The sequence below is a fragment of the Drosophila melanogaster genome, chromosome X, assembly GCF_000001215.4.
Source record: "Drosophila melanogaster chromosome X".
Lineage (NCBI taxonomy): Eukaryota > Metazoa > Arthropoda > Insecta > Diptera > Drosophilidae > Drosophila > Drosophila melanogaster.
In genome coordinates this window covers 987,364-1,001,841 of record NC_004354.4, presented here as the reverse complement: position 1 = coordinate 1,001,841, position 14,478 = coordinate 987,364, and the positions used below count along the sequence as shown (strand labels likewise).

The 14,478-nt window shown below is 43.6% G+C and overlaps 1 protein-coding gene across 1 annotated transcript; it reads right to left on the bottom strand.

The window, feature by feature from the left end:
* Nucleotides 1–10,657: 10,657 nt before the first annotated feature.
* Nucleotides 10,658–11,324, bottom strand: CG18823 (uncharacterized protein). The gene has a single exon (NM_145103.2). The coding sequence runs from the start codon at nucleotides 11,258–11,260 to the stop codon at nucleotides 10,940–10,942; it is 321 nt and encodes a 106-aa protein (NP_659571.1). The 5' UTR covers nucleotides 11,261–11,324; the 3' UTR covers nucleotides 10,658–10,939.
* Between the last annotated feature and the right edge of the window lie 3,154 nt (nucleotides 11,325–14,478).

The window sequence follows — 14,478 nt, the reverse complement described above, 5'->3', positions numbered from 1 at the left end:
GTTGCTGGCTTGTAGGCCCTTTTCACTACCTCTTAACGTTTGGCAATTGGGTCGTATTCGAAATGCTGAATATATCAATCGTATATTAGCCATTTGGCAAAAACGTGGATATGTACATACATACACATGTAATACATATTATGTATTTCAATTATACATTAAAAAATATTTTTTGATTCAGCATCATTCCTTAATAGAATACATCCGATTCTGGCAGTGCAATAACTTGGATACATTTCAGGCTTTGGTTTCTCTGTTCAATTTTCCACTCCTTGGACTCAATGAAAAGGGAAATTGGCCACATTCTGCAAATCTTCTGTCTCACTCCTTTAAAGAGGCTCATTGCCGGCTGCTCATCTTTTTGCTTCCCTCTGGATGGGCCGCCCCCTGGTCATGAAAATATAAATTTCTGTTAACCTTTTGCCGCTGGCTGACGTTATCCTAAATCAACAACAATGACTGGACCCCCCATCCACTGCCGCCCACCGACCACCGCTTTCCGCCCTTTCAATTGTGCCAATTGCCTGCCGCTCGTCAGTTAATCAAAGTAAAAGCCACATTGGGTCGTTGGTTGAGCTTGCTCCGTGCCACTCCCCCTTTTCGGAGCCTCTGCCAAAATAACAAAAGCTTCCGACAAAAGTAAGCGCCTCAAGAAGACATAAACAGGAAGAGGAGTCTGAGTCTGGCTGGCAACGGACAGGAAGGGCACACAGACTACGGAATACAGGGTTATCCACCGACGCTCTATTTTGTTATTAATTTAAATTCTTAATTGTCGGAAATGTATACATAGGAACACCGCCACCATCTCCGCCGTGCTTGGTGTGCTGGCATGCTTAGCCAGTTTTAAGAGGACTTTCTTATGTCTAGGGTTGTGCAATTTGAAATCATATCGATGAGCCATAACCTCCACGTAGTTGTTTTCGGTGTAAAGTGCAGGGCAGGACACGTTCCTGCCAGTTCCTTGTCTCCTCCGTCTTTTGGCAGGAAGCCAAAAACTTTTCGGCATAGAAATCCAACCTTTTTGCATTTTGCCAGCGATTTGCTTTCGATTGAGAGGCGTGGAAAGGGGCGGGCGGTTGGTTTGGTTGAGGGCGGTGAGAGGGTGAGGGGGGTGAGGGGAACCATATTTTAGCGCATCGATGGCGAAATATTTTTCAATTTTTCAACACATTTGGCTGGCAGCAGCAAAATGCTGCTCATATTTTCACAAGCTGTCAACATATATCTTGCGGGGGTGGTCGGGGGAGGCTTGGTCTGGTTCAGGGTGGCTTGGGGTGGTTTGGGATAAACGAGATGCAAGCGGGATGGGAGGTTGGTTGGGTTGCTGCGTGTGCAGTTCTGGCAATGTTGCAACGACAGCACCAACACCACACTCAAAAACGCAATATTTCCGGCGGTAACTTTGTAGTTTTTAGTAGCCTGTAATTTTTATGAGTTTGGCAACAAAATGAAAATGTAACCAAAGTGTACGTGAATAATTGTAACTATTTAGTATGCCTAAGCGAAGAAAGAAGAAGTATAATGACACGCTATTAAATTTGTTGGTTCCTATGGCTATAACGCTATAATTGAAAAAAAAAAGATAGTACATAAACTCGAAAGGGGCATAAAAAACATTTGTAAGTTAATCAATCAATGAAAAGCGAACTGAAAACTTATTGCACATCGTCACTCGTATTTTCTAATTGAGACTAAACAAATCTGATTTTTTCCGAGTGCAGATCAGGCAAGCAGTGCGGCGACAACAACGGCAGCGAAAGCAGTAGACGTACAGCAAACAACACTTGTAAAAGTGACGCCTTCCTTTCTTTTTTTTGCTGTCACGCCCATTTGCCAACGCTGATTGACAAAGCAGCTAGCAAAAATGTAACAGACTCGTAAAGAGAAGGGGGATTTCCCCTTTTGGCGGCGACATCAAACAACATGGCATAAAATCAGCGCAACTGCCAACGTCGCTGCCAACGCTCTTTTGCACTGCTTGCGCTGCTCAGTGGCTCGAAAATGGGCAAAACACTTCTACAAAGTGCAGCTTACATACTTTCCCTGCCGCTCGGGCCACCCCGTGTTTCTGTTGGCGGACGGAAAGGTACCTCCCAATAGTGCCAGGGACACATTAATGCGTTTATGCGTGGGCTTCTGCCCAAAGGATCGTCCTTTGAGCTTTGAGCACGCTACTGTTATTTGTTATTTGCATGCAAAGGGAAACCAGTTGGCAAACAAGCAGTGATTTTGAACCCATCCGCCATGTGGGCCCATTATTACGGCGTTAAAAGAATCCCTTTCGTAATACAATAATAACCCAAGATGTTTTCGGCGTGGTTGACCGTCTCGCCAGAAATTCACGCTTCGGCTTGGTGCATAAACTCGGCTCTGTGGGATGCGGATCATTTGATAACGCATCGGCGTAGCACATAAAAGGCATGCAGCGAGTCCCATCCGAAAATACCCCGCAACACGCCCACTTCGAAACTCCGGACCATTCAGCGATTAAGGTGATTTTAAGCGCACATGCGTTTTCCGCGCGATTTGATGGCGCATTCGGTCGCGTTTGATTGCACCGCCCAAGCAATTAAAGTCGCCTCGTAAAGTCAGCACTCAAATCGTCACAGCTTCGCACATATACAGGGCTCAAAATAACAGGGACCAACAATTTAGGTCAGGAAACCTTTAACTTAAATGAAAATGAAAAGGTATGTGTGTCGCTTCTTGAGAATATTTAATCTTCAATGTCTATAAATAATACAGAAATTTCACTATATTTCAAATTTCAAATAGATGTTAAATACGCAAGCAGATTTATTCACTTTGCTAACAAAGTCAGCTAGAAAGTTGACCGCTGCTGTACGTTGTTGTGCGTGTGCGATGCGAGTGTCTGATGATGACTTCTGATGTGGGTGCCTGTGTTTGATTTCAATTTGGTTCGGTTATTGCCTTGGCCACAAAAAATAATAAGCCAAGTCGTCGGATGGGCGGGCATAAAACTGGGCTTGACCCCTGACCCCACTACATGCATGTTAAATGCCTTTCCAAAAGGAGAAAAGGCTCCGTGCAATGGCATGAGAAAATGCGTTCAATTGAAACTGGGTTACGAACTATGGGCTGCGGATACGGGCAACGGACTACGGTTTTTGGGGTACGGATTGCTGGTTATGGCTTATGGGCTATATGGCTAATGGGGCAGATTCGGTTTTTCGGGACTGCGAATGCGATGACGATGCGACGATAGCCTGGATTTCGGGCAAAGGTCGCAGTTCGAAATTCAGAGGTCGGAAGACCGGGCTGATTGAAATAGATGACCATGTCCAAGCAGCATTACACTGAAAGAAATATCGCCATTAAAAAGCAATGCTAGGACAAAAAGACGTTGCCTCTTAGACATTTAAGTTAAATAGAGTTGCATACTACTCAAGAAGATGTCTGACACTAGGCTTAATGAACACTTTCTCACTAACATACTATTATTTTTGTGAAACGTATTCGGCTGAGTGCAGTTCCAGCTTTTCTTCGTCCTGCAGTTGATGATGAGGACGCCGTATTTGGTGGAGAGCATGGGGATTGACTAATTGATGTCCATAACATCGAGGGGATCCGGATGAGGAGAAGGATGCAGGCAACTTAAACTAAGGCTGCGATTGGTGACAGTTTGATTGATGGCCAAATAATTTTAATTGGCTTTGGTTTCGGCCAGACAGCGCAATTGAGTGAGCCCTTGATTGATTCGATAATTGAATTGTTTATTCGATTTCAAATACAATTGGCCAGCGATGGATGTTGATGACGACACGGAGTTATGACATGATTCCTATGACGCAATAAACGGGAACCTTGATAAAAAAATATATATATTGTATATACAACCAATTGGACATATGTAAGTAGAAATCACTTAAAGGATTTACATATAAATAAGAAGCAAAGTCCCTCACCACATATAACAAGCGTAGAAACTGACATATGGTGATTGATTTTGGCCAACCAAAAGTTAAACAGTGCATTTGGACTACCTAAGGGAAATGTTTGAGACTTACAACATAGAATTTGTAATACAAATGTGAAATACAAATTCATAGATATGAGTCGACACTGAACGTAGGGAAAATATGCCATACACAACCTAATCTCTCCTTGAGAGAATATTATCCGCTTTGCGGGCTCTTCTAGGAGATTGATTAATGACGAGGAATATCTTGCACACATGTGGACAGAGCCGCAGGTGGCAGCCGTAGAGCCATCTTTTCTGGGCGACGGATGATGATGGATCCATGATTGATTCGCATTCCCCAAATGCCTACAGGCGAACTGGCCACGCAGCCATTATCACTTCCTCCCAGTCCCTGCGCTGCGCTCTTTCCGTTTCACATTTCGCACTGATAATTGCCTAATGACTAACTGCGGCCAGGCAAGTGCACATGAAAAGTGCACTGTTTTTCAGCTCAACATTTCCATTTATTTCACAGTGTAGTGGGAGCCACCCCGCAAAGTAGGGTCATCAGACGCTTTTCGTAGGAGAAAAATCGGGAAAATACAGCAGCAATCCGTTCGATGCCTGCAACCGACACGGCTGGATAAACAACATTATCTGCATGCCAACCCACCGTAAAAACTAAACAAAACCGATGCTCTGTTTAATCACAAACAAATGCGTCCGGCGCAAGGCAGTCAAAATATAACGGAAAGCCCCAAAAAACCCATGAAAACCGATGAAAAGCCATGAAAACGGCAACAGAAACAACAACAGTTCCCGGGGCGAGAACAATGCAGGGATTTCGATCTCAAACAAACCCACTCAACCCCCAAGAAACCCTTTCAATATTCCCGGAGCGCTGCAAACCACGACTCTGGACAATGACAAAACGTTACACACTTTGGGCGCTATTAATTTTTGAAAAATAACCAAAAAACGAATACGAATTAAGGCGCAGTGTTGGAGAGCAAACTTTGAAGTACTTTGGCCTGCGCAATTTTCATTGAAATAATATGGCATTGTGGTGGAAGGATTGGTGGAAAATGGCAGCCTAAAATGTGTATCTCGCCCAAAAAAATAACAAGTGGATGTGGCTCGGCTGTTTGTTTAGCTGTTGAAGTTTTCAATAAAAAGTTTTACAGATACAACAATCGCATGTAATGGAATTTTGCAATTCTTTTTTGTTTTTTCTTTTGTTTTGTTTTTTTTTGTTTATTAATAAATAATCCAGCGAGCAAGAGATTTTCTGGTTTCGACATGGCTAAAACATTGTTCTGTTCCTCAAATCTGTATAAGCTTACATGTCATTGGAATTAATTGGGAAGTGTGGCAAAGTCCTGATTATCATTATAATACCCTTTAAAGGTTGGGAAAAAAGGGGGTAAAAAGTAATGTAGCATTTATGTATGTATTTTCAATGCACATTGTAAGCGGTGGAAAAGCTGCGCACCGCCAGCCCAACAATGGGGCATAACTTTGCGGCTATACAAACATTGGGCGGTGGAGGGCGTGTCAGCGACGGGGGCGGTGTGCGGTGGGCGTGGCAGAGGTTCTTTTTGCAATTTTGCACACACAAATAATTAGTTGCAACAACGGGCGCCCGGCATCACTAACTTACAATACGGTTACCGTTAAACCGAAACCGAGAGTCGCCTTCCATTGGATTTTCCGCCCATCCGCAGAGCATCCGTCCGCCCCTCGATTTTCCACCCGCTGTGGCCACAGGCATTTAACTGATTTGCGCTGCTGCGATGATTTCATTTTCATTTCGCACCGGCATGCTGTTGTTGCTGCTGCTGAAAGCGCATAAAAAGCATAAGCGCGTAAATAAAGTCAACCTCATTTATTTTGAATATAAACTACATTTTTTACGACTGCCAGCCGCAGTAGCAGCGCGTTCCCACTCGAAGAAGAAGCAAAAGTCAAAGCGCTTTCCCAGTGCGGAAAAGTTCAGCGAAGGAAAGGAAAGCCGGGGAAAAGTCAGCAGCTTGGCGACAACAACAGCGTGGCATTCGCTGCGACTCGGCGGAGCACTTTAGCTGGAGCACTGTGAGAAATAGAAATTACTTATGTACATCATTCTCTATGGACTATTACATAAAATCAGATATTCGAACATTTCGAGGAGTTCTTTATGCCCAGCTTTTCCAAGCGAGTAGTTTCGAATCAGGGTACCTGATTTGCCTGAAAGCGGCGTATACTAATTGTTGCCAACTGTATTCTAGAATAGGGAATCCTGTCCATTTTGTACGCATAAAATCAGTTTCTTTTCCCTTTTGCGAGGAGAAAAGTTTAATGATTTGGGAAGTTTCCGAATCATCGACGGCGACTGCGGGTGGAACTCTTTGATTGCCCGGACACCATAAAGATGCCCATCGAGGTCTAAGAGTTCGCAAAGGCAAATGCAAATCACTTCACCTCGGTCGCTTTTTTGGCTAACTTCAAGGTTTTGATGTTTTCTCTGTACCTATTTCCAAATCCATCTGATGTTTCAAAACCGTGCACCTTTGATATTCGTGACACTTTCGTAAAATACAAAATAATTACTTTTCTACCTATTCGTGATCGTCTAACAAGATTCCGAGGGCATCTGCCGGTCGTCTGCTTTTGCGATGAAACGAGGAGTCAGGGAAAAGTTATTGTTTCTTGCTTTCTCAAGCATGCTTGTTGGTTTTATTACGCATTGTTGTCATCCCATTCGCCAATTTCCAACCCACCGTCCTGGCTTCTGCCACTTTTTTTTTTTTAATCTAGTTCCTTTTCGCCTTTCCTCCGCCTGTCTCTTCAAAAAGGTAAGCAGTTTTTATTGAGGTCTCGACATTAAAGACAAAAGGTGGCATATGGCCAACAGTATTCAGTGTGCGGCATGGGCGTGGCAGGCTAAGAAGTTTGAGTTTGGGTCCGGATTCGGGTTATAAGTACAATAGTTCATTGCCGAGTGTCGCTTGTTTGCCAGCGAAATCTGCGATCGAGATAAAATTAACCAGCTGGAGAGAAGAAATAAAGAGAATGCATTTGTCATGACCTCGAAACGGAAACAATTGAAAAAAGCTTTTCCTATCGTGGCAACGACAACGACAACGAATTCGGTTTGTCGTGCGTTCGGTGGGTTGAAGCAGAGGGTGCGTGGGCGACCCCGGCTTTTCTGGGTGCCGTCGGTGTCATAGAGCACCTCAATCTCCGCCCCGACCTCCGACCTTGCCCGCTGCCGCCCGCCCCACAACGCAACTGTAGCACACACCGAAATGCAGCTGACATAGAAAAACGGCTTTTTATGTTCACCCAGCAAATATCTGTGTAAAAGTATATACATACATAGATACATGCACCGCCGGTTGGACCCATGAAAAGCAAACCGTTAGAAGTCCTACAAATACATTGACTATGCTATCGCATATTAGTTTCTCTTTTATGGGCTATCCTTATGTCCTAGCACCTCTATGTACGTCCAACCGAATAGATGAGCACATCTTTGTGAAGAGTATTTTCGAGACTTGAGTTGTGCGGACTTCTGGACTTCTGCTGCAGTTGGTCGGTCCACCCTAATTTGCCCAGCACATACCGGACACAGTATATAGTCAGACTTTCTCTTAGTTGCTGTATGAAGTCGCTCTTCTTTTTTGTGCTCACACAATGCAGTGGACCCCGTCCGGCAGCAAAAACATTCAACTTACTGCCAAGAAAATTCCTTTTCTCTGTGCTTTTCCTAGTTCCTGCTGTTTGTTTGGCATTGAGCAAAGTAAGTCAACTGGTCCAAAAAAGAGTCGAAAAAGGTTGGCAGGGGGCGTCGAAGGGGACTGAGATTTAAACGGGTTATAGCCTCTGTCCGAACAGTTTGACATCCCACACGCACCGTCGAGCCAGGTGAAAAGCACCGGTTACCCCGGAAAAGCGCAGAAAATTGGCCTAATCCGCTTGCCAAAAGTCGGCTTGCTGGGCAAACTTTGCACTCACTGGGCAAATAATCTTGTTTTCATTGGAGTTGTAAAAGTGTTTTTTAAGTTTTGGCAAACCTTTCGACTTTAATTGTTCTTCAAAAATTACATATGAATCCGCTAAATAAAAATATTTCAGCTTTTATAGATGAGCACATGTTTTGTATGTTTTGTTTGGCAAAAATGTTGGGTTTTGATTGAAAATCCAAAATAAAAATAAGCAAATTTCCTTAAAATTCATTTCTACAAAGTCAAACTACGAGCTTATAATGCGGTAAGAATGATGCCAAATAAATCAATAAAGTGCAGATTTGCAACAAATTTCAATATATATAATATTGTTGATCCATTGTGGCACAACAAATCTTATTTATGATTTAGCAGTAACAATTGATACACTTTCCCCTTCACCAATGTGAATTGTGTGAAAATGCATTTATGATCTCATCAATAATGCATATTAATGTTATGAAAGCTATGTATATAAAGCCATGGTTAGTGTTCAGTTCTCACCAATTTTGCGCACAAACGGAGGTCCACAATAAATCGAACTACGTTGCAAATACATCTTGGTTTAATGCGAGCAAGCAAATAAAAATTGAAAACGTTTAATTTAATTGATTAAGCGTGAAATCGTCAAATTAAACTAATGTGATTGCAAACCGAAATGGGTTTATTTTCGAGCATTAGATAAGTGCAAATAGCTTTAAGCGGTGCGACTATTTGTAAATTCCCTTGCACAGAAGAAGACTTCACAACTATATTATGCATGAAAACTAAATACATCCATGAATATTCCATCTAACGTTGGTCCTGTTTGAAGCCCTTTAGCAGAAGTGCCCCAGGATGTTGGCCTTAAATGTGTGAACCAGTTACAGGGGGATCTTGAACCCGTTTTGGCCGAGCACAGCACAAGCTGAAATTTAATTACGCTTCAACTTCATTATTTTGCATGCCTGAACATATTTGCTTTGCCGCTGCACCCACTCAAAACTTCACTTGAACTCCTCCGGCGTAAGCTTTTCTTTTTAGTTTCAGTTTGGGCCTGGCTGACACCATTTTGCGCATGGTCAATATTTCAAACAGATTAGAGAGGCAACAAAATGAGCCTTAATTGAATGGCCCGGGCTCAGGACCTCGCCAGGCAGCTGCTCCGTACAAGACATCCATATTTAATGAGCCACCAACACGTCGCGACGCATTTCTAGCCGCATTCTTCGAGGCAGCTCCAGCCAGCTCCTCCGCCTGATGTCGACCCATCCAGTGCCATCCTTTCCATTCCATTCCATTCCATTCCCTTTGCTCTTCCTCCGCGGCACGGCACGCACCGCCCATTTATCGTTTATGCGGCGAGAACTACGGGAATTGCCCACGCCGCATCGCTGACAAATTAACGATGCATGAAGTTGCAGTTTGCTACAATCACCTTTCCCAATGACAGATAATTAAACATTTAATTTAATCCGCAGGTAGTAAGCACGCCACAAATCGAGCACTGAATCTAAAAGTCAAAATCAATTTAACATTTAAGCACATCCTCGCCATACATCATCGCATATGCACATACATATGTATATATTTGCAGCAGGATATGGTTTCGGGATAAGTCAGCTTCGAGCAATTTAATTGAGGAGTGGCAAGTCGCAGTTGCTGCTAACCCATAAACTCGGCATTCCGCTTGGGGCATCGTTAGCGGCACCTTCGAGGCGTCACGCACTCACTTACACCTACACACTCCCACACTTCCACACACACACACACGCTCACACACACAAGCACACACTCGGGGACGCCTAGTTATACGTAAGCCGAAACATAAATTTCGTTAATCATTGAACTGGAAATTTAATAGCCAAGCGAAACGCACACATACTGTGTATGTGCGTGCACTCATAAAAATGAGAGTGTATTAATATATATTTTTTTTATTTTATTTGTCTAGCCTAATTTATGGAATATTTGAAAGCATCTCGCCATCAAACAGCTCTGTCCATTGCGGTCCCAGAATGACCCCTGGCTTGTAGGATTTTTGGTCACCATAAGGTATCACACCTTTTTGCTCCGTGCAGCTAAGCTTTCATTGAGCGCGAAATAAAGTAATGCGAAATAACGCAGCGAGCAAAACAGAAATATCCATTGCACAGAGCACGTAGCAATCGCTTTGGAGCGGACTTAAGTTATACGGGCCAGGGGCTTCCCAGTTTCACTTAAGACTACGTCAAAATATATAATCATCATTTTGCTCGGAGCGGCTTTCCCCATTTTTCGGCATTCCCTCTTCTGACAATGCAATTGTGCTGTGGGCCACGTTAAAATCTCCATAATTATGTGACCGTTATTAAGCGTATAATGCGAGTTGGCCCAAAAGTTGAAAGCCAAATATAACAGAAAGTCGCCGGCGGGTAATGCCAGTCCAGTCCAGTCCAATCCAATCCTCGCCATAGATCAGGGAAGATAGCATCTGGTCCGCGGAGCACAGAAGGGGTAACCATCGCCCGTTAGCAATTTTTTTTTTTTAAGAATTATTATTATTTGAATTTCTATTATTATATGAATTTGCCGAAACTATCTTCTAAATGAACTTCAATGATCCCATAACCAAAGCAGTGCCTTGGTTGCCACCCATATAGTAGGTAAACCAAAATAATGGAGGAAGAACTGACTGTACAAAACGGGGTTATGCTTAATTGCCCTTGTTGCCAACATCCGAAGGAAAACTTCTCCGAATATTTTGACCAGGAAATTCATTCAGTTTATTTCAGATCATATTTCAGACGTGTATAAGTATAGGAATTGAGTTATGTTGGTGAGTCGTTCTTCCAGGAATTTGGTGCGATCTTCTTCTTGTAGACTGTTGATGTTTTCTTCTTGTAGAGAGTCGAAGTGTTTTTTTTTTGCAGAGATTCTTCTTTGCTTTGCTTGTCGATACACCACACTATTCATCTTTTAATTCGTGTTTTTGCCGTTCGTATTTCTCTTCCTCTTGCTTGTGCACAATTCCTGCCTGGCCAGGGTGGCCTTCATCGTCATCGTCATCCTAAAATTCATCCTCGAAGTATACTCCATCCTCATCATACCAAACTAACACCTGACCGCCTTCGATTGGAGGAAAGGTGGCGTTCGAGACCTGGAGAACCTTCGATTTGAAGACAATTTGGTCGAGCGCGTCTATGGCGCTCGTGGCCTCGCTCTCCCTAGCAAACTGGATGAACCCTTCGTTATCAACGATCAGCGAGCCAAGGATTTTGCCAAAGGGCAAGCAGAGCATAACCAGCTCCTGGCGGGTGCAAGGCGGTAGGTTTCTCACCCAGATCCTGCTCCTCGGACTCGTCGGTGCCGGGATATCGTTTCTAAACATTGTATTTTTTTCTTTTACCTTTGACCAAAATCAGCTGAATGATTATCCAAAGTTTTACTTTTTCAAAGTACCCTTTTTTTTTTTTTTGCTTTTTCGGATGACTGTCCAGTAGTGCTACCAGATAACACAAAGAAGAAAACTACTGGAATAGTGGGGTAGTCTATGGCTGGTATCTAATTCTCACAGGCCCTAGGATTAATAATTGGTGACATCCCTAGCCAGTTTTAAATGATGTTCTCCATCTGCGGTTTTAGTTGAAATATTTCCAAGACAATTAGAAACAAAACCGTTCAGGGATAACAATCTGCCAGTCTCTGTAGCTTTCGAATCGGCTTGTGTATTCTCACAGAAACTTTCTTCTTGAGCGCCAGTGCTCTAGATCGGGTTTAAGGGTCAAATCGCCTTACATTCATTTTTGAGAGGTAAATGGGTGCAGGCCAGAGCAGTGCAGCTATTAATAATTGTATACTTAACTGCATCTGACGGCGAGGACTGAGCGAGGAGCGAAGTGCACGCCGGGAGCCGTTTCAGCTTAAGCATTGCATTTCAGATCCAATCCAATCCGATTCTCCATCGCCATCGCTATCGCCTCGGCGTCTTGGGCCACGGCACTTGCATTAACTATAGCACTGGGAAATAATTGCAGTGGCATGTATATGTATAAATATTTTAAAACAAAATATTGTTTTTCGAACTGTGGGCATCAGTTGTTGTTAGAAGAGAAAAGGCCCCAGAGGGCGCAGTGATGTTCGAATCAAAGAGAATCAAATGAAATCTTTTTCACATGTCCTGCGGCTCAAAGGAGTTTTCATCTGCATTCGCTATTTCTCTCCGTGTAGCTGCGACAGCGGATAAGGCAGAAACCTGACTCCGGCAGTCAACTGGCGTGCCATAAAGCGAACTGCGTTAAGTCCGCCAACAATCGCTGGAGCAGCTTGTGCTGCAGTCAAAGTGGCCAGGACTGCGGCAACTCCTTTCGATCCTCGCCCCCAGTTTGCGGACTTGGTCCATTGTTGCACAAAGCTTTTTCCAGAGCAGTCACACCATAAATGCCAAGCACCCATTCAGCGCTGCACTGAGCGAAAATATGGATGCTAACGAACTAGGGCTCTGCCCTCCGTTTCGAGTCATTTTTCAAAGTGCTCAGCAAGGCAAGCACTCGATTGCCGCACTGCAGAACAATTTCGTGTTGAAATTAGCAGAAACAATTAACTTAACGGACCTTATTTGTGGAAATATTCTAATCATTTTGAATCCATTTCAGGTCGGATGTTTTATAAATTGGTTCGTTTTACAGATTTCGCCGCGTGCACTCGGCTTTCAACACTCGACTGGGCGGGCGATGATGTGGACTGTCTTTTTTCCTGGACGGCGGATTTCCCTTGGTGTTCCCTTACTTTTCGAGCTGCTTGTGGCAGTTGTGTCTTATTAGTATAACTCAACTCTTCCGCCTGACTCCATCTCCATGATGCAGATCCGCGCTCCGCACTCCTCTGGCCTTGTCAAATGGTGACGATGATGGTGCTGTCTTAGAAAATTGCCAGCACACATATATGGGGAGTAACAAAGCATACGCACATACGCATGTAAACAAGCTTTGTAAACAGGAACCAAAACGGGAAAAGCCAAAAAATGGTAAATATTTCATACACTTTGAGAAAACACTTTAACTGGTCCAGCGACCAGTGAGTAGTTGCCTACGGGAGTATTGGGTTTTGGTTTGTGATTAGTACATCAGTTTCTGTTTGGCACTTCATTCTTATTCTTAGTCCCAGTGGCATTTCGATCGAAGGACCAATAATCCAGAATAAGTTATGATATCTGCCGAGATTCTTCGAGTGCAGGGCGCGAGTTCTTGCGTTGGGCTGGGGAGCAGGGAGCCTTAGAACAGAGAGCTCAGCGGCGGAACGAAACAAGAACGCTTAACGGAATGGCTGGCCCCCTTCTTATTTGTGGAGCACTCCACGGACTTGATGTGCGCGGCGGTGTGTGCCTAGCTAGTTAGTCTTATTCTTATTTTTGACCACTCTGGTTTTGTTTAAGAAATTATCTCAGAGGCCGCCTGCCCATTTTTCCTAGTCTTTCTGCTTTAATTTCTGTGTGTGTGTATGTATGTGTTTTTCATCGCCCACATTTAATTCGATTCCGCTGCTCTGCACACACTGTTTCATTTGCTTTTCAAATTTAACTTCCATTGTGTCATCTCTCCCAGCAGTACGCTTCCTGTGGCTTTTTGACTTTATTAAAACTAATTTTATTTTTATCTTTCCATTTTGTGATACATTTTTTCTATTCAGTTTCGAGTTGTTCATTTTGCGTCCTCCCAAAGCCCCACGAAGGATCCTTGGTCTAGCTGCCAAGCGATTTTCATTCCGAGTGCCGCTTTTTACGGCCCCACTCGCTTTATAGGCCAGAATGCACGAAATAATTTTCATAAAAGGAGCAAAACAAAGCGGCCGTATAAAAACAAAGCGCAAGATGGAGCAGCGCAGACAAACGGACGGACAAGCGGACGGACAGATGGACTTGCGGACACTCGACGGAACTCGACGGCATTCTTGAAAAAAGGACCTCACGAAGAGGAGAGACTGGAGAATAGCTTCAAAAATAAACATGCTAGATATACGAGTGAGTATATTCTTTAATGTTTTAATTAAACCAAAACAGGAAATAATAATTCTGTCATTTTTTTTGCTGCCGAAAAAGAGGTCCAAAGAGGAACAAAACCCAAAGGGATTCTCGAATTTCACGAGTGTTTTAAAGCAACGGCATTCCGGCTCCTTCTGTCGCCAAAACAAATATGCAGTCGGCGCCATGAGCGAATTTTGGTGGCTTATATGCTGGTCACTACCATTTTGTGGTACCCTGTAAATGGCCCGCAAATGTATTGCGGCATTTTATTTGCATACTTTTGTGGTCGCACACAAAATGATTTAAAATGATAATTCAGGCGGAGAGTCTATAGCCAACGCCCGCAATCCCCGAGCAGACTAGTCCGGCATGCGTACATACAGAAATTCATAGATATGCCTGCTGGTTTTTGGGGCGGCGCGAAATTTCTCCTTTTCGTAATTTCAATTAAAATTATTCCACGAGCGGGGGATAACGAGGGGCGCCAGAGAAAGCCGGCGAAAGGAAAAACGCGTACATTTCTAGTCTTTGCGGGAGGGGGCAAACAATCGAGAGGCAAGTTAACAGGCTACATAAGTAATACGCAC